The sequence below is a fragment of the Xyrauchen texanus genome, chromosome 2 (assembly GCF_025860055.1).
Source record: "Xyrauchen texanus isolate HMW12.3.18 chromosome 2, RBS_HiC_50CHRs, whole genome shotgun sequence".
In the NCBI taxonomy this organism is placed as follows: domain Eukaryota; kingdom Metazoa; phylum Chordata; class Actinopteri; order Cypriniformes; family Catostomidae; genus Xyrauchen; species Xyrauchen texanus.
The window spans coordinates 39181805-39198020 of NC_068277.1; the positions used below are offsets into that span (position 1 = coordinate 39181805).

A 16216-nucleotide genomic window follows, 5' to 3' on the forward strand; every position below is an offset into this window, starting at 1 on the left:
AGAACACCAGCTTAAAAAAGTTAAGTAAAATGTACATATTTAATGTAGTTGTGAAATGTACTTAAATTAGCAAATAAATATGACAAGGTTTTCTACTTCAGGACTGGTACATGATGCTTTGTAAAGATATAATACAAACATAAATAATATTTATTATAAACTTGAGCATACATTTTTACATGTCTGAATTGAAAAAAAATGTAAATGTATTTAATATTTCAAATTCACACTTTAACTTATTCATTGTTGAAAATACTTATTTTTTTCTGCTATATTTACTTCACTATAAAATATATTTTGTTTCAGTGCACATCGACACAGTGTTTGCCAATGATTATGAGACTTTTAAAACATTTTATTGTTCTTTTTTAAAAGCCTATATTAAGAGGTTTCAATATAATTGCAAGCTTAAATTTGACCTTTTCTTTATTTAACATTGATTATTTATACGTTTTTGGTGATTTGCAGTTCCCCGTCTGTCACTCACTTCGACGTTGTGTCGAAGAAGCGACACTAGGGGTCTCTCTTGATCGCCTTTTGCATCTCTGATCTATGAGAAAAGGCCAATGAGAAATTGGCAGACAGAATTTGCATGTTCCTCCCCCAGACATACGGTTATAAAGAGAGGGAAATGCATCTGTTTCATTCAGAAATTTTCTTCGGAGCCGACTGGTTGTGTACGCAGCGAGCTTCGAGTCACACACTGTTCTTCCCTTCTCTGGGTGCAGTTGTTGTTGGATCTACGTCGCAGATCAGCGGCTTTCTCCCTTCTCTGCACGGCAGTCAGGGCGTGTCTAGGGGGAGGCTGGGGGAGGCAGTGCCTCCCCTAGGATAAGCTCTGCCTCCCCTGAGAATTTGAGAAATAATCTGTCCATCTGTTGTTTTGAGTGTAGCCCCGAATATATTTTGAGTAGTTGACTGACAAATATGAAACCGGACAAAAGCCTATGTAAACCCCCGAAATCACAAGTTGCCTTATTTCATTGTGCTTTGGCTTGGCACATACTGCATACAGCCTGTAAAAATAGACATAGGCATAATCTAGCCTATAGAATAAGTTCCTTTGCTGTCGGTAGCCTATGGGCGACTCCGTTTCTTCCTCTCTGTTGAATATGCAGCAGGTAGGGGAGGAGCTTGCACAGTCCTTGACATCAACTAACATTACTTAGTGGCGAGTTAACGCAGGGTCGGCGCCACGAGGGGGCCCCAGGGGGCCTGGCCCGGCCACCTAGGTCACTGTGCCCCCTCACCTCTGGTCAGCAAACCACCCTGCCTCGGAACGTGATTTCAGCCGCTGAGTCTCAGCAACAGGCAGGCTACCACTGTGCCCTCTTATTCCTGACATATTATAATTAAATATATAGGCTATATATAAAAAAAAATCTATTTTGTAAATGAATTTAGTTTTACCATGATTAAATCAGCTTTGCAAATTTGCATCTGCACTCGTGACTAAATTACTTCACTAGCAGCTTGTATGTATATGCGCACAATCTCGGCAGCGAAGATGAATTCAGCATTCTCTGGGACACAGTTACAGCGAGCACGAAAGATACACCTGTCCCAGCAAAACCGAGTCGACAGGTAAACAAGAACCTGAGTATGTAGTTGAAGAAACAACTGGAGCCAACATCAATGATAAAGTGGAGCTACGCAGGCTTTGGATCATATTCTTGGTGAAATGGAAGTGCGTTTCAGTGAACGTAATTCAAAGTTTGCCACAGCACTTGCCGCTCTTGACCCAGAAAAACTAAGTTGAGACCTTTTTTGTCCATAAAGTCCATAAAGCCTATCATGGATTTAACTAATTCTAACATTGTGGAATCGGAGTGAATTGTTGCAAAGCAATATATCTCCAGAATCAAAACGGAGGAAAGCCAGCAGATGATGACTACTAGAGACTTCTCTCTGAACGTCACAAAGTACTTGAAGCTATGTTTTGTCCGCACTTAAACTCGCTGTCACATTCGGGGCCTCTATGTGTGAGAACTCATTTTCTGTGCTCAAGAATATTTTCACGGACAACAGACGAGCAATGAACCACACTAGGGTGACCACCTGTCCCGCATTTTGCGAAACAGTCCCGAAATTGGAAGCTTTGTCCCGCGTCCTGCAAGCAATAAGCAGTGTCCCGCATTTCAATTTTGTCTGTATTATCTTTTTTTTATTATTATTATTTCGGCATCATTTTATTTCATCGTCCTTTAATTACAAAATCACTATAAAAAACAGTTAATAATAAAACACTGAACATGCGTAGCGCTAGCGCTGCCTTTTTCCTTGCCAGAGCGGGAAAACACTGGGAAAAATGGGTCTATCCGAGCTCCGAGAAGAAAATGTTTCTTCGTTCAGTATAATAAATAATTTGAGAAAATATATACATGGTTAAAACCAGTTACAAGTGACCCTAAAAAGGTGAGTGCAGGGTATACCACCGAAGTTTCACATTTAACATCACTGCAAAAATACATCTAATATAAAATCAATATTCATTCACCTAATACAATAATAGTAAGTTATCTCTCCCTCGTGTCCCGCAAAATCAGGTCTGCTGACCTGCAACAGAGCAATAGCCAGGTAGTCACCCTAAAACACACCCTTAAGGCTCAGCTCGTGCAACTTGAATTTGAGCGGGACCTTACAAAGAAAATACGCAACGAATGGAAAGACCTTGTTCTAAGGAAGTTTAACACTTCCACTCGTCAACTGCAGCTTTTCTAAAGGTAGGATGTGTTTTTGCTTTTTAGTCTTTGTTACTGATTGATTATATAGCCAGTACTGGTCCTTATTATTTATGAGAATGCTGAGGCAGCGTTGCTCTGTATCGTCGCGTCGGGTATATGGTGGCATGAAGGTTGTTGTTTTTTTTTTATGTTTTTATTTAAAATATACAGTTTGATGCCATAGTGTGTCAATGAACTTAGACTAAAGTCATTCATGTATTGCTTTAACTTAGGATCTTATACGTCATTTTCACTATTTATGTCAAAAAATATAAATTATTTATATTCAATTTTTTTTTACCTCACTTTACTCACTATAATATAACTCTTTTGTGATGACTTTATGTTAATGTACATGAAAATTCAAGAATCATGATAGATCTTAGGGCAATCCCACTGATCTGCTCTTCCCAATACATTTTCTTCAATGGTATTGGTCTACAATTTGACATATGTAGCACTTGATGAATTAGTTGTTTGAAGCTGATTTGCAATAAGTTATGTGCTGTATCTGTTCTTTTGCATCACAGATGATTCAGGGAGGAGAGAGGATGTTGAGGATAGTACTAGAGTGGAAGATTTAGGAACTGTAGAAACAGGCCCAGCCAGAGCAAAACTCAAAGAATACCCTCTCACCAGCTTTGGACTACAGAGAAGTGGTTGCTAGTGTGAAAATAAAATTGTCTTTGCTAAGCCCCGGATGTCCTTCAATGCTGGAAACGCCTCTGCATCTGATGATAAATTACAATTTAAAAGTGGATTGTTTTGTGCATATTTTTCCATCGCTAGCAGATGAGTGAGGTCTGACACATCAAAAAATCCAGTTTAAGCCCTATAGTCTAATAGGGGCCCTGTGCCTCTGGGTTCCTGGCTTAGAAAAAGATATGCACTAAAACAGATTGTGTGTAGTATAGCTTAATTTTGCGCCGATTTTTTCAACTGTTTATGTTGCCCCCCCAAACAAGCCAAATGCCCCCCCAAACATGATATCCTGGTAACCCTGACGGCAGTGCAGCTTTGCCCCTGGGCGCATTTAGAGTTTATTTCTCTAAAAGAGTTATTTCCTCTAAAAGAGCAACCACAGCTGGTGTTGAATGTCCTTTTCAGGACGCGTCTTTATAAAGATGGCCTTCAGCCTCTGTGTAGTTTCTGGATGCGATAGAGTGCTCTCTGCTCCTGACGGCCACAGGCGCTGTCTCGTGTGTCTGGGCAGCGATCACACCGAGGCAGCGTTTGTGAATGGCTCATGTTCTCATTGCGAGAACATGACCATGGCAACGTTGTGGTCACGGGTTTCCTTCCTCAGAAGGAACGCCACTCCAGCCGCCGGATGTAACCTCCGTTCCCTGATGGAGGAAACGAGACGTTGTGTCCTCCCTGACATGTCGCTGAACCGAGCCACTGTTGCGGCCGAAATGTATTGTCTCCTCAGAAAAATACTGAATGAAACAGATGAATTTCCTTCGCTTTGTACCCATATGTCCGGTGGGCGTGGCATGCAAATTCTGGCTGCCAATTTCTCATTGGCCTTTTCTCATAGATCAGAGATGCAAAAGGCACTCAAGAGAGATCCCTAGTGTCGCTTCTTCGACACAACGTCTCGTTCCCTCCATCAGGATTCTACTTGATCAACACTTAAAAATGACTGTTGTTTGTTTAACCTAATGTTAATTTAGTTGTGCTAAATAATATTGTATAAGGAATAAAACCTACATATACGTACATATTTCTTTTGATTATCTGTCAAAACATTTTGCAGTGTATGTAGGTGGGAATATTAATTGCTTTGAACCATTTGTCAGCTTGTACTGTGAGCTTCCAAGGCAGCAATCCACATTCAGTGTGAGAGATCTAGAGCTTGTCAAAATGGACCAAAAGTTGTGAAGTCTCTATCTATATGATCCATTTTCACTTTTGGTCTGATCTATTAGAGGACAGAACAGACAAAATACTAATCATAGCGCAGCCCTGGATTTTCTTGAAAAGACTGACCTAACAGGGTTCTTAGAACAGTTAGTAAGCCTATCTTTGCCAGTATTAAGAGCGATTGCAAATGAGTGACAAAGTGCACAGTTCTAGAGGCATATCATTTACCACCAAGTGGGAAGCGAATGTGTCGTGTTTGATAATTCAAACTGCCTGATAGATTTTATACCACTCACCCTATTTCCCTAAGGCTCTATTTTATGGTTGTACAGTGTAGAGCTAGAGGAATGGAGCACTGGAAGTGCAGCCGATTCTACAGTATATTTGAGTGCGATGACTGTAATTAGAGTGATTATTCTCGGAGACGGCTCAGAAAAAGAGGCAGCCGGCAGTGAGGATGTTGCTATGGGAACCGTCATGGAGGCAGAAAAAAAAATGGTTGGTTTGCTGTTGGTTATGTCATGTGTCTGATGCGTATGCAAAAGTTTTTACATGGAATGTTTTTTTAGAGCAAGATATTTAGTATTCAAAAGCTAAAGTTGGCTATGAAATTTAGACTATAGCTATATTTGTTGTTTTCATTCTTCATTTGAAATACTTAATCTCGTGGTTCCTTTCATTGCTGGATTTGAAATGTTTTTGTATTACTCTTGTTCTCTCTATTTCTCTCTCCACCTCTCTCTTCCCTACTGTGTTCTAATGTTATTATGCTCACATATTAGAATTCCATCCTGAAAAAAAAGCTACTTGTGATTGCCCAAAGATAATCAGTGAGCCAGTCTGTAATTTACAATGACAGAATTATTGACAATAAAACAATGATGCTGTAGCACAAAAATCTTAAAAACCATGTATGATTTATCTAAGGATATTAGTCTGACAGAGGCAGTCACGCCATGTCCCAGATGAGCTCTTACAGAAAATATATGAAAACTCCTCTAAAATGGTGCAGGGAAACTTGTGGTCATTAGTATTCCTTGTGAGGACAGCTGCTATACCCTCTATCCTCCCTGTTCGCCCAGATAGCCATTGAATTATGAAGCCAATCTGAGCTATGGTTTGGGTTGCTTAGCAACAAACTATTGAGTGGCACTGGGTCCCTGGTGATGGAGAGATAATCAAGGGTCCAGAAAATGTGTGTTTGTCTGACTGTGTATGGGTGCATTTCCTGTTGGTCTGTGTGCTTATCTTGAAAGTGTCAAAAAGGAAATAAAGAAAGAAATACCCTAAACCCCTGTGGCTATTATGGCACCAAGCAGAAACTTCAACATTCTACAAAACAAACTGATGATCAGTGGACACAAACAGTTGTGCTATTCCCTCATGCCAGTTTTCTTCTTGAATGATCTTATCTTGGTTGTCACTATCACAAACTAAAGCGTTATGGTTTCTTGCATATTTAAAGAGTACATGATATAAAGTATTAATTTACTCAATAAAGCATATAGTTTGAGTCTAATATAATGGTTGCTTATAATTTGATTATTTGGGATTGGTGCAACAAACAGTGTGTTATTGGGGAGGTTTGAGTATAAACTGTTCATATCTTGAAGAATGAAAGTAGAAATAGTATGAGTAAAATATATTTGCAGTTGATTTTCTTTTTGCCATACCTTATGTGTTTGTAAAAGATGTCTGTGTGTTTGTTTTTCAGATGGAGTGTTTGGGCGATGTCAGCATTATTCAGGCACAGTTTCCTACACCTATGATGTGTCTCCAGAAGCTATTCAGCGTTTGAGGATTGTTCTCCAGAAGCTGTCCCAAAGAGGTATCACATTGGGTCACTGAGTGATTTTACCATGTATCTGTTGGAACCAGGGCTGGGCATTATGGCCAAAAAATATACAAAAACAATATTTTTTCTCATATAGTTCGATATCAATATTTATCACAAAATACATTTCATACAATTAATGGGGGAGGAAATGCCTTCTACGTGTTTGTTGGTCCTTAAGAACAAATATAAATAACTTGTTTGTTTACAAGTAAACCCCAGAAGGTAAGTTAAATTTAATGTAAACCCAGTTTAGGATTTAATCTTACATAAGGTCTATGATCTCTTTTTGATTAAATTCTGCCAACTTCATAATCTTCAACTGTCCACTGTTTGAGTCCACTGAATGACTTTGTGACGCCCCACACTCCAGCTCAGTAGGTGGTTGTAATGCCCCATAAACTGGATTTCCAACTGCCAGTAAAGAGCACAAGAAGAAACACTTTCTTGGCTGTAACAGCTGTATGGATCTGGATTTTTTTTTAACTAAATAGTACATAAATAAACATCAATGGTGTGGATGTAAGAGATGTTGTTGTGTTCAATTGATAGCTGTATTGTATTGTCAGTTCTGTATTGTTTCGGCACACAACAATATCATAATAGCCAGATAGCTAGCGGCTACAGAGCCTCATTAACGATTTCATGACAGAAGGGCTATTTAGCCGCTAGCCTGCTAATACTTCCTAACTGGCTGCTTTCATGACTGTGATTCATTTACCTAGTATGTGTTTATAGTGTGTATATCTTTGCCAAAGTGCTTGCGTATTTAGCAAGATGTACCTGATCAGAACATCTAGACGTAGAACATAAGCTAAATATTTATCATCAATATTGGAAATTAATTTTTTCGGTAAATATCGATATTGTTTTATCTCCTAGCCTTAGTTGGAACATCTTTTATAGGTCCAGGAAAAACATTTTTTAAAGAAAATTTGTCCTAACCCTGCCCCTACTCTTAACCCTCTCCTACACCTAAAATTAGAGGGAAGTGCTAGTTTTATAAGAATGGTTTGCCACTGACCATAGCCCTAAGCCTAACCCAACATTAATCCTAAACCTAACCCTAAAATCTGATCGGTTGATTGAAATGTTGTTCCAGGACCAACAAGAACGTTGATGCATCATGTGGTATTCCTGAAATCACGGTCAACATCCAGTTCCCATGTTTACCTGTTTGTCTTTCTTATCCTTTCTGTCAGCGCTCTTGCATGTCTGTTTGAATTGTTCGCATTTTACATTCAATAGGTTAAAATTAAAAAAGTTTCATATTTGAGTGAGTACATAAAAAAATCCATGTTCAAAACCATGTTCTTGTCTTACCCCGATTCACTACAAGAAGCCTACAATAATGATTTTTATTTTGAGGGAATTTGAGCTGTGGGTCAGATTTGGTGCGAAATCGCAGGCATTCATCATTCATCCTTGCATGTTTATGTCATATACGAAAGCTGAGAAAGAAGGTCCGGCTGTGTCACGAGAAGAGGGAAGTGAATGCGACAGTCGCAGTTTCAGGAGTTTCAGGACAGCAGCGGAGTGAAATTACTCTCCTAATGGGTTTGATGTTTTTTTTTACTGTTTGGCAAAGCTGTTTACCTGCTATAAGGTTTGTCATGCTTTAATTAATCGAACATTGCTCATATGTACCAATGATAATGTGTTTATAAGTTTTTATTTTTTTACAGTTAAGTTACTGCTATTCATGACCTCTGAGTATTTTATTTAACATGAGTATTTTATAACATTGCTGCAGTTTCAAGATTCCCAAATTGTGTCTCTAAATGTGTGTGCCACTGTTTTCTTAGGCTATTTTCTTCTCTCTTTTTTTATTTTTTACCTGACGAAGACCTAATGGTCTAAATGTTGCAATCAAGTGTAAGCCAAAAAAGTATTTTTGAAGCAATACATCTGTGTATGGACACTTGTCAATTTATCCTTTTTGCAGATGTTTAAACAGATCTAAAAAGCCACAATAGGTACAAGGTGTTTCCTCATGAATTTATTCTCATCTTAATTTGTCTATAATGCACCGATTTCATAGCACAATAATGTTGATTAATTTCTTTAGCATGTAACCATCTCTCTGTTGTAACTTTACTTCTAAATAAACATTTACATTTACAATTATGCATTTGGCATACGCTTTTATCCAAAGCGACTTACAGTGCACTTATTACAGGGACAATCCCCCGGAGCAACCTGGAGTTAAGTGCCTTGCTCAAGGATGGTGGTGGCTGTGGGGATCGAACCAGCGACCTTCTGACTAACAGTTATGTGCTTTAGCCCACTATGCCACCACCACTCCAATTAAAAATGTATTATTGTAATTGTTATATTGCATATTTCTGCATATTATTTTCATGTTCAATATAGTATCTCATCATTATTAAATCCTCATTTTGCGTTTTTGTATTACAGTCTTTTAGTGTTTGCAGTGCATAGACCTACTATTGTAGTATGATAGTTCTCTTACGAGAGGTTCTCTCGTATTGCGTAAGCTAGCTTACGCTACGGGAAAGATTCATCTTTTCTGAGATATTGAAGCCAAAAAATTATCCTTAATTTTGTATCCATTGTCAACGCAGTGCAGCAGCTGCATACCTTGAGCGGGCTAGCTAGCGAGCTCATTGGTTGCTCTGCGGCAACTGCTGCAGCCTATAGACGAACTTGAGTGAACTTGCGTCCAATGACGACGCCCGCGCGTCACTGTATCAAAGCCCGCCAGAATGGGCGTGGCTAGAGTGCATATAAGGGTAAGTTCAGTAGGCTGGAACCCTGATTTTCATCTATTCAGCGAAGCTCTTCGCATCTCTGAACTGCAGAAGCCGCGTCGCCGTTCGAGGGGCATCTAGCAAGCTTGGACAGCGCTCGAAGAAGCCGGCCGTCTTCGCCACCTTCAGCCATCCTGCGAGCTATGCCATCCGGCGACGTATCCTTTTTAGAGCAAGCTAGTTCCTCAGCGAACTTCACAAAAAGAGCAACGAGCGTCTTTTTTAAGATGCCTCGCACCACCTGCGCCTCATGCCGCGCCCCTCTCAGCGCCGGAGACCACCACCTCATCTGCGCTCTCTGTCTGGGACTGGAACATGCAGGGCTCGCCCTCGCTGACGGCGGATGCGACCTCTGCGAGGAGCTTCCGATGCCCGCAGGAGCTCGACTGATTCGAGTCGAGCTCCTGCGGGCTCGACTCGAATCACTCAAAACTGAAGCCGCCGCGCCGCCTTTCGTTTCGCCGTGCAGAAAGAAGCGCCGCTCCCAGAGGCTGCCGGAACCGGTGTTAGAAGCGACTACCACGCTGGAGCCACTCCCTTGAGCCTCGTTTTCACCCTCCCCACCCCCCTGGGACGCGCAGTTGCTGCCGAGCGGCCGCACTGTTGCCATCTCGGATGACGAGGCGGAGGATAAGGGCTGCTGTTCCATCATGGCTTCGGACAGCGAGGAGTGGTCAGGCTCCCAAGCCTCCTCCTCAGCCCAGGAATCCAGCAGGACCCGCGCCGGAGTCGAGGAAGAACTAACGCGCCTCCTCACACAGGCCGTCGACCGCCTCGGGCTCGAGTGGTCACCGCCCTCTGAGCAGACTCCCAACAGACTCGACGGCTGCTTTCTTCAGAGCCGTCGCCGCGCGGCGCCCGTGGCCCGGGCCACTCCCTTCCTGCCGGAACTCCACGCAGAGCTCTTCCATCCCTCCGGTCGAGGATTCGGTAGCAGCACACCTTTGCCCGCCCTCCGCGAGATGCCGGTCTAAGCCAGTGCTCCCGTCTAAGGCCTGCAGAACTACTTCCGCCTGTGTTGGCCGCGCCTGTGCCGCCGCCGGCCAAGCCGCATCTGCTCTACATTCCATGGCCGTTTTACAGATCCTCCAAGCGGACCTTCTTCGAGAGTGGGATGAGAAAGGCAGGCACCCAGAGGCTGTTTCAGATCTAAGGAGCGCGACGGATCTCGCCCTTCGCGCCACCAGCTGCAGCTCAAGCCCTAGGGAAGTGCATGGCCGCGCTGACTGTGACCGAGAGACACCTATGGCTAACGCTAGCCGACATGGGAGAAGCTGAACGCTCCACGTTCCTCAACGCGCCGCTCTCTCCGTCCGGTCTCTTCGGTTCCGCGGTGAGTGGCATTGTTGACCGTTTTCTCGGAAGTCCAGAAAGCCACCCAAGCCATGAATCTCTTCCTGCCTCGTCGCGCTAGCTCCTCTGCAGGCCGCCCACGTGACCAGCCTCCTGCATGAGCCTCTTCACAGCACCCAGCTCAGCAAAACCAGACTTCTCAGCGTCGACAGGGCGGCCGCCCTAGAACGCGCTCAGACAGCCGCCGCAGACCGCCGCCCCCCCGTGGGCCTCGGCCTAAGATTGCGCTGAAACCTGAGCAACCGAAGTCCTCCTAGCTTTGTTGAGAAAACGACGGCTCAGTCCCGCCGCGGCCGGACCACCGTCAAAGCTTCGCCCCCTGTCAGTCCCCTTCTCTCAGGCTACTGCAGTGGTGGATTCAGCAGCCAACAAGCCGGTGATACTGCCCGCTTGCCTGCACTCAAATGCCGTTTTCACGGGGACCCAAAGAAATCTTGTAAAAAGCAAACATTTTTATGTGTAGAAAATGTGCCCACAATCCAGTGTTCACCCCTACACACAAGCATTACACTTCCCGTGTCCCTATCAGAGCCCACTCACATAAAGCAGGCACAGCCAGCTGGAGTGTTAGAGTCAATAAACGCACCCACGAATCCGTGCGCACGCCCCTTCTCTGCCCGCTCTGTCACACGGCCAGCAAACACCTCTCTGTATGTAAGTCCCATGCCCGTGACTATGCTCGCGCATCACTTCACAGATGTGACTCTTTCCCCATTCACCTCAATCGGGAAATCACTCACAGAACAGCCTGTCCCTGCTGTCTGCGAGCAGTCATGCATAAGCACAGTAAGCGCGCTCACACATTCTGTTCAGCTCGCTGTGTGCGGCAATCAGGGCGACTTGGCCATTCACCCTCTAGCGTTACGCTTCAAAGCGTGGAAAGCTATCCCAGGGATATCCAAATGGGTGTTAAGCACAATAAAACAGGGCTATTTGCTACAGTTCGATCGCCGCCCTCCCCGCTTCAGAGCTGGCTCGAAACTACTGTGAACACGGAAGCAGCCTGCATGCTTCGTTCAGAAATAGCAAACCTTCTGTGCAAAAGGGCCATAGAGAGAGTGCCACCTTCTCTGAGCGAGTCAGGGTTTTACAGCCGTTATTTTCTTGTCCCCAAGAAAGACGGCGGCCTCAGACCAATATTAGATCTCAGGGTTTTGAACAAGGTGCTTGCAAAAAGACCGTTCAAAATGCTTACAATCAGGAAACTCCTCGCGCATGTGCGCCAGGGGGACTGGTTTATTTCTGTCGATCTGAAAGATGCCTACTTTCAGATTCAAATAAATCCCCGTCACAGGCCATTCTTGAGATTCGCCTTCGACGGCCAGGTTTATCAATACACCGTCCTTCCTTTCGGCCTGTCTTTAGCACCCCGTACTTTCACGAAGTGCATGGATGCGGCGCTCGCACCCCTGCGGAGTCAGGGCTTGCGAATTCTGAACTATTTGGATGATTGGCTGATTTTAGCACAGTCACATACGGAGCTTCTGTCTCACAGGACAGTTCTCCTCAGTCATCTGAACAGTTTGGGTCTTGCAGTCAATTGGACCAAGAGCTCACTACAGCCCAGTCAGGCAATTTCCTTCCTTGGAATAGAACTAGACTCCATGGCGATGACGGCTCGCTTATCTACACAGCGCTCGCGCCGTGTTCAGCGACTAGCCGCGTCCTTTTCAGATGAACAGCCTCACGCCTCTGAAAAAAAAATAAATAAAAAAAAAATTTCAGAGAATGCTAGGTTACATGGCCTCAGCCGCAGCAGTGCTTCAGCTGGGTTTACTGTGCATGCGCCCGCTTCAGCATTGGCTAAACACCCGCGCGTCTCGCCGGGCTTGGGCCACGGGCCGCCAGCCGATCAGAGTGACTCAGACCTGTATCTCAGCTCTGCAGTCCTGGGCCGAATGGTATCAGCGGGGAGTGACGATGGGAGCTGTATCTCGCCGAAAAGTCATCTCGACAGACGCGTCCAACACGGGTTGGGGCGCGGTCTGCGAGGGCTCTCCGGTTTTTGGCCTATGGTCAGTTCAGGAAAAGCTCCTTCACATAAATTGTCTGGACATGATAGCGGTCGAGTACGCGCTCGTGCGCTTCCTCCCGGTCATTCAGGGTCACCACGTCCTGGTCCGTTCGGACAACAGATCTGTGGTATCCTATCTAAACCGTCAGGGCGGTGTCAGATCCAGGAACCTCTTCCATCTGACAAAACGCATACTGAGTTGGTCCCAGTGCCACCTGCGCTCGCTGAGGGCGACGCACGTGCCAGACCACCTGAACGACGGCCCAGACAGACTGTCCAGAGACAATATTTCCCCAGGGGAATGGTCCCTGCACGCTCAAACAGTCCAGAAGTTATGGAGCATATTCGGCAGAGCAGAGATAGACCTCTTTGCGTCAGAAGAGAACTCTCACTGCCCAGTATTTTTCTCGAAAAGCGAGGACGCGCTGGCCCAGGACAGGCCCAACCGCCCGCTTTACGCCTTCCCTCCCGTCTCGCTATTGCCACAGGTAATGCAGAGGATCAGGGAAACGCGTCACTCGGTGCTCCTCATAGCCCCGCGCTGGGAGAATCAGACATGGTTCCCGGAGCTTACGCAGCTGTCACTGACAGCCCCGTGGCCCATTCCAGTGAGAGCAGATCTCCTCTCTCAAGCTCGCGGCACGATCTGGCATCCCCACCTAGAGCGCTGGGCGCTGCATGCGTGGGTGATCAATGACTACCCGTCGCTTTGCCAGAAGGAGTAATAAACACTATCATACACGCTAGAGCCCCTTCCACGAGAAGACTCTATGCGTCCAAATGGTCTGTGTTTTCAAAATGGTGCACTGACAGAGACCTGGACCCACGGACATGTGGGGTGTCGTCGCTGCTCGTGTTTTTACAAGAGCTGCTGGATAAGGGCAGATCCCCATCCACGCTCAAAGTGTACGTGGTGGCCGTCGCGGCGTTTGCTGAACACCTGCACGGCCAGTCACTGGGAAAAAACGAGCTGGTCATCCGCTTCCTCAGGGGAGCTAGAAGGATGAACCCTCCGCGCCCCCCATCGGTTCCTATCTGGGATCTTTCCATAGTTCTCGAAGCTATGAAAGCCCCCCCTTTCGAACCGCTTCAATCCGTGGATTTTAAATACCTTTCACTCAAAACCGTTTTTCTAACTGCTCTGTCATCAGTTAAACGTGTGGGAGACCTTCATGCGCTGTCTCTCAGCGCTGCGTGTCTTGAGTTTGGACCAAGTGACTCCAAGGTCATTTTAAAGCCTAGACACGGCTATGTCCCCAAGGTGATCGGTACTCCTTTCAGAGCACAAATCATTTCCCTATCGGCGCTGCCAGCATCCGATAGCGAACGCGACGCCAATCTCCTTTGCCCAGTCAGAGCACTGAGATTGTATACTGTGCGCTCCGCCTCTTTCAGACGCTCTGGGCAGCTTTTCGTTTCGTTCGGAGGGCGCACCAAAGGTTTCGCCGCCTCGAGACAGACACTGTCTAGATGGATAGTGGACGCTATTGCTGCCGCGTACGCGTCAAAAGACCTGCCATGCCCGTTAGGCATTAGGGCTCACTCCACTAGAGGCATGGCCTCCTCATGGGCATGGTCCAGCGGGATTTCCATTCACAACATATGTGTGGCAGCGGGCTGGGCTTCCCCCTCCACCTTTGTCAGATTTTACAATCTGGAAGTGTCCGCCCTGCAGGCAAAGCTACTAGCGGTTTAATACGCTACAGCTCCCCTGGTGAGCTGCACTGACGGGACACATTCCACACAGACCGGCACCGCCGCTCTGTCTTTCCCTTCACACTAGGTGCTTATGTATTACACACACACTGGCCCGCACTTTTGCCGGCCAAATATTATTGACCCACTCACAAGGGCTCCCCCGGGTCCCCCCACCCCCGGGGCTCATGCAGTGGATGCTTGGCGCGCACGGCGTTGACAATGGGTTCCCGTAGCGTAAGCTAGCTTACGTAATACGAGAGAACCTCTCGTGAAGAGAACGAATCGGTTACCTAACGTAACCTCGGTTCTCTCTAGAAGAGGAACGAGTATTGCGTAGCCGGCCGTGCTTTCAGCGCCACGGCGATTTTTGCTTCATTCAATGAAAACCAGGGTTCCAGCCTATGAACTTACGCTTATATGCACTCTAGCCACGGCCATTCTGGCGGGCTTTGATACAGTGACAGCGCGGGCGCCTGTCATTGGACGCAAGTTCACTCAAGTTCGTCTATAGGCTGCAGCAGTTGCCGCAGAGCAACCAATGAGCTCGCTAGCTAGCCCGCTCAAGGTATGCAGCTGCTGCACTGCGTTGACAATGGATACAAAATTAAGGATAATTTTTTGGCTTCAATATCTCTGAACAGATGAATCTTTCCCGTAGCGTAAGCTAGCTTACGCAATACTCGTTCCCTCTTCTAGAGAGAACTGAGGTTACGTTAGGTAACCGATTCGTTCATTGCATTGACTACTGAGGCTGTAGATTGTAATATAAGTGTCTTCTGTTATCTTGACTCATATCAGCCATTTCACAAGTTTCACCTCTTGATATGATATGTCTTGTACAATACAAGCATTGTGTAATGTGTAGTGGATAAAACACTTTATAATCATGTTAAAATATAATTAAGAGTGTTGTTTATCTTCCTTAAAGTAAGTAATATATCGGTTATATATTTTTAATGAATAACATCATTTCAAAATGAAAATAGCTCGTCAAGTCTCCGCTCTGCAGGTTTCCTCCCGAGACCTTGCTCAAGCCATGAGATTAATTTACCAGAAGAGCAGTGGCTAAATACAACTTGTGTAAAATGTTCCTCCACAAGTAACTTGCAGTTTTATGCTTCAACCGCTAGAGGGCCAAAAGTTACATTGTGTAGCTTTAAAACCATGTTTAACGGCACACCATTATAAACAACACTGACCAGAACATAAATTATAAAGCTGCACAATCACCATCCTAACAAAAATGTACCATGGATTTAATGATGGTATTTTGGCAGAAATGTTTTATATTGTTTCAAAAAGTTTCTATTTAGTGTTTGTAGTTTCTAAATGTGTAGTTTCAAAAATGCCATAGTTTGTTTTGTTGAAGTTACTTACTATTGTTGTAAGGAGCCATGCTTGGTTTTACCAGTGACTACCTGTGATCTAGTTACAAATATCATTTAAAACTATGGACACTAATGGAGGAACTATGGCACTTTTCATAATAATTATGGACAATCAATGAGTTAATCTTCGGTTTAAAATCGGTTCTAGAATCTGCTCTTTCATTGTAGGAAAAACTAAATGGATTTGTTTGCCTTCAGAAACGAAAAGAGCTGCTGTACAGTATAATTACACTTAGAATATTTCATTTTAGACCTATATAAATTAGGTAAGCCTATATATAAATACCCTTTTTTTTACCAAGTCAAAATCAATGCTATACTGTAAAATGTGCATTTCGGTGACAAAATAATATAAAATAAACAATAATGTCATTATTTTTTATAATTTATTTTTAATTAAGGACAAAAACAATGTATGTATATTTACACCTACCTAAAGGATTATTAGGAACACCTGTTCAATTTCTCATTAATGCAATTATCTAATCAATCAATCAATCACATGGCAGTTGCTTCAATGCATTTAGGGGTGTGGTCCTGGTCAAGACAATCACCTGAACTCCAAACTG

General features: G+C 44.5%; 1 protein-coding gene across 2 annotated transcripts in view; it reads left to right on the top strand.

Moving 5' to 3' along the window:
- LOC127653148 (receptor-type tyrosine-protein phosphatase N2-like) overlaps positions 1-16216 on the top strand; it is a 266087-nt gene that overhangs the window by 48662 nt on the left and 201209 nt on the right. For both annotated transcript variants that reach the window (XM_052139704.1, XM_052139714.1), the window contains exon 3: positions 6304-6417. In XM_052139704.1, the coding sequence (XP_051995664.1) occupies positions 6304-6417 (114 nt within the window). The remainder of the gene's footprint in view (positions 1-6303; positions 6418-16216) is intronic.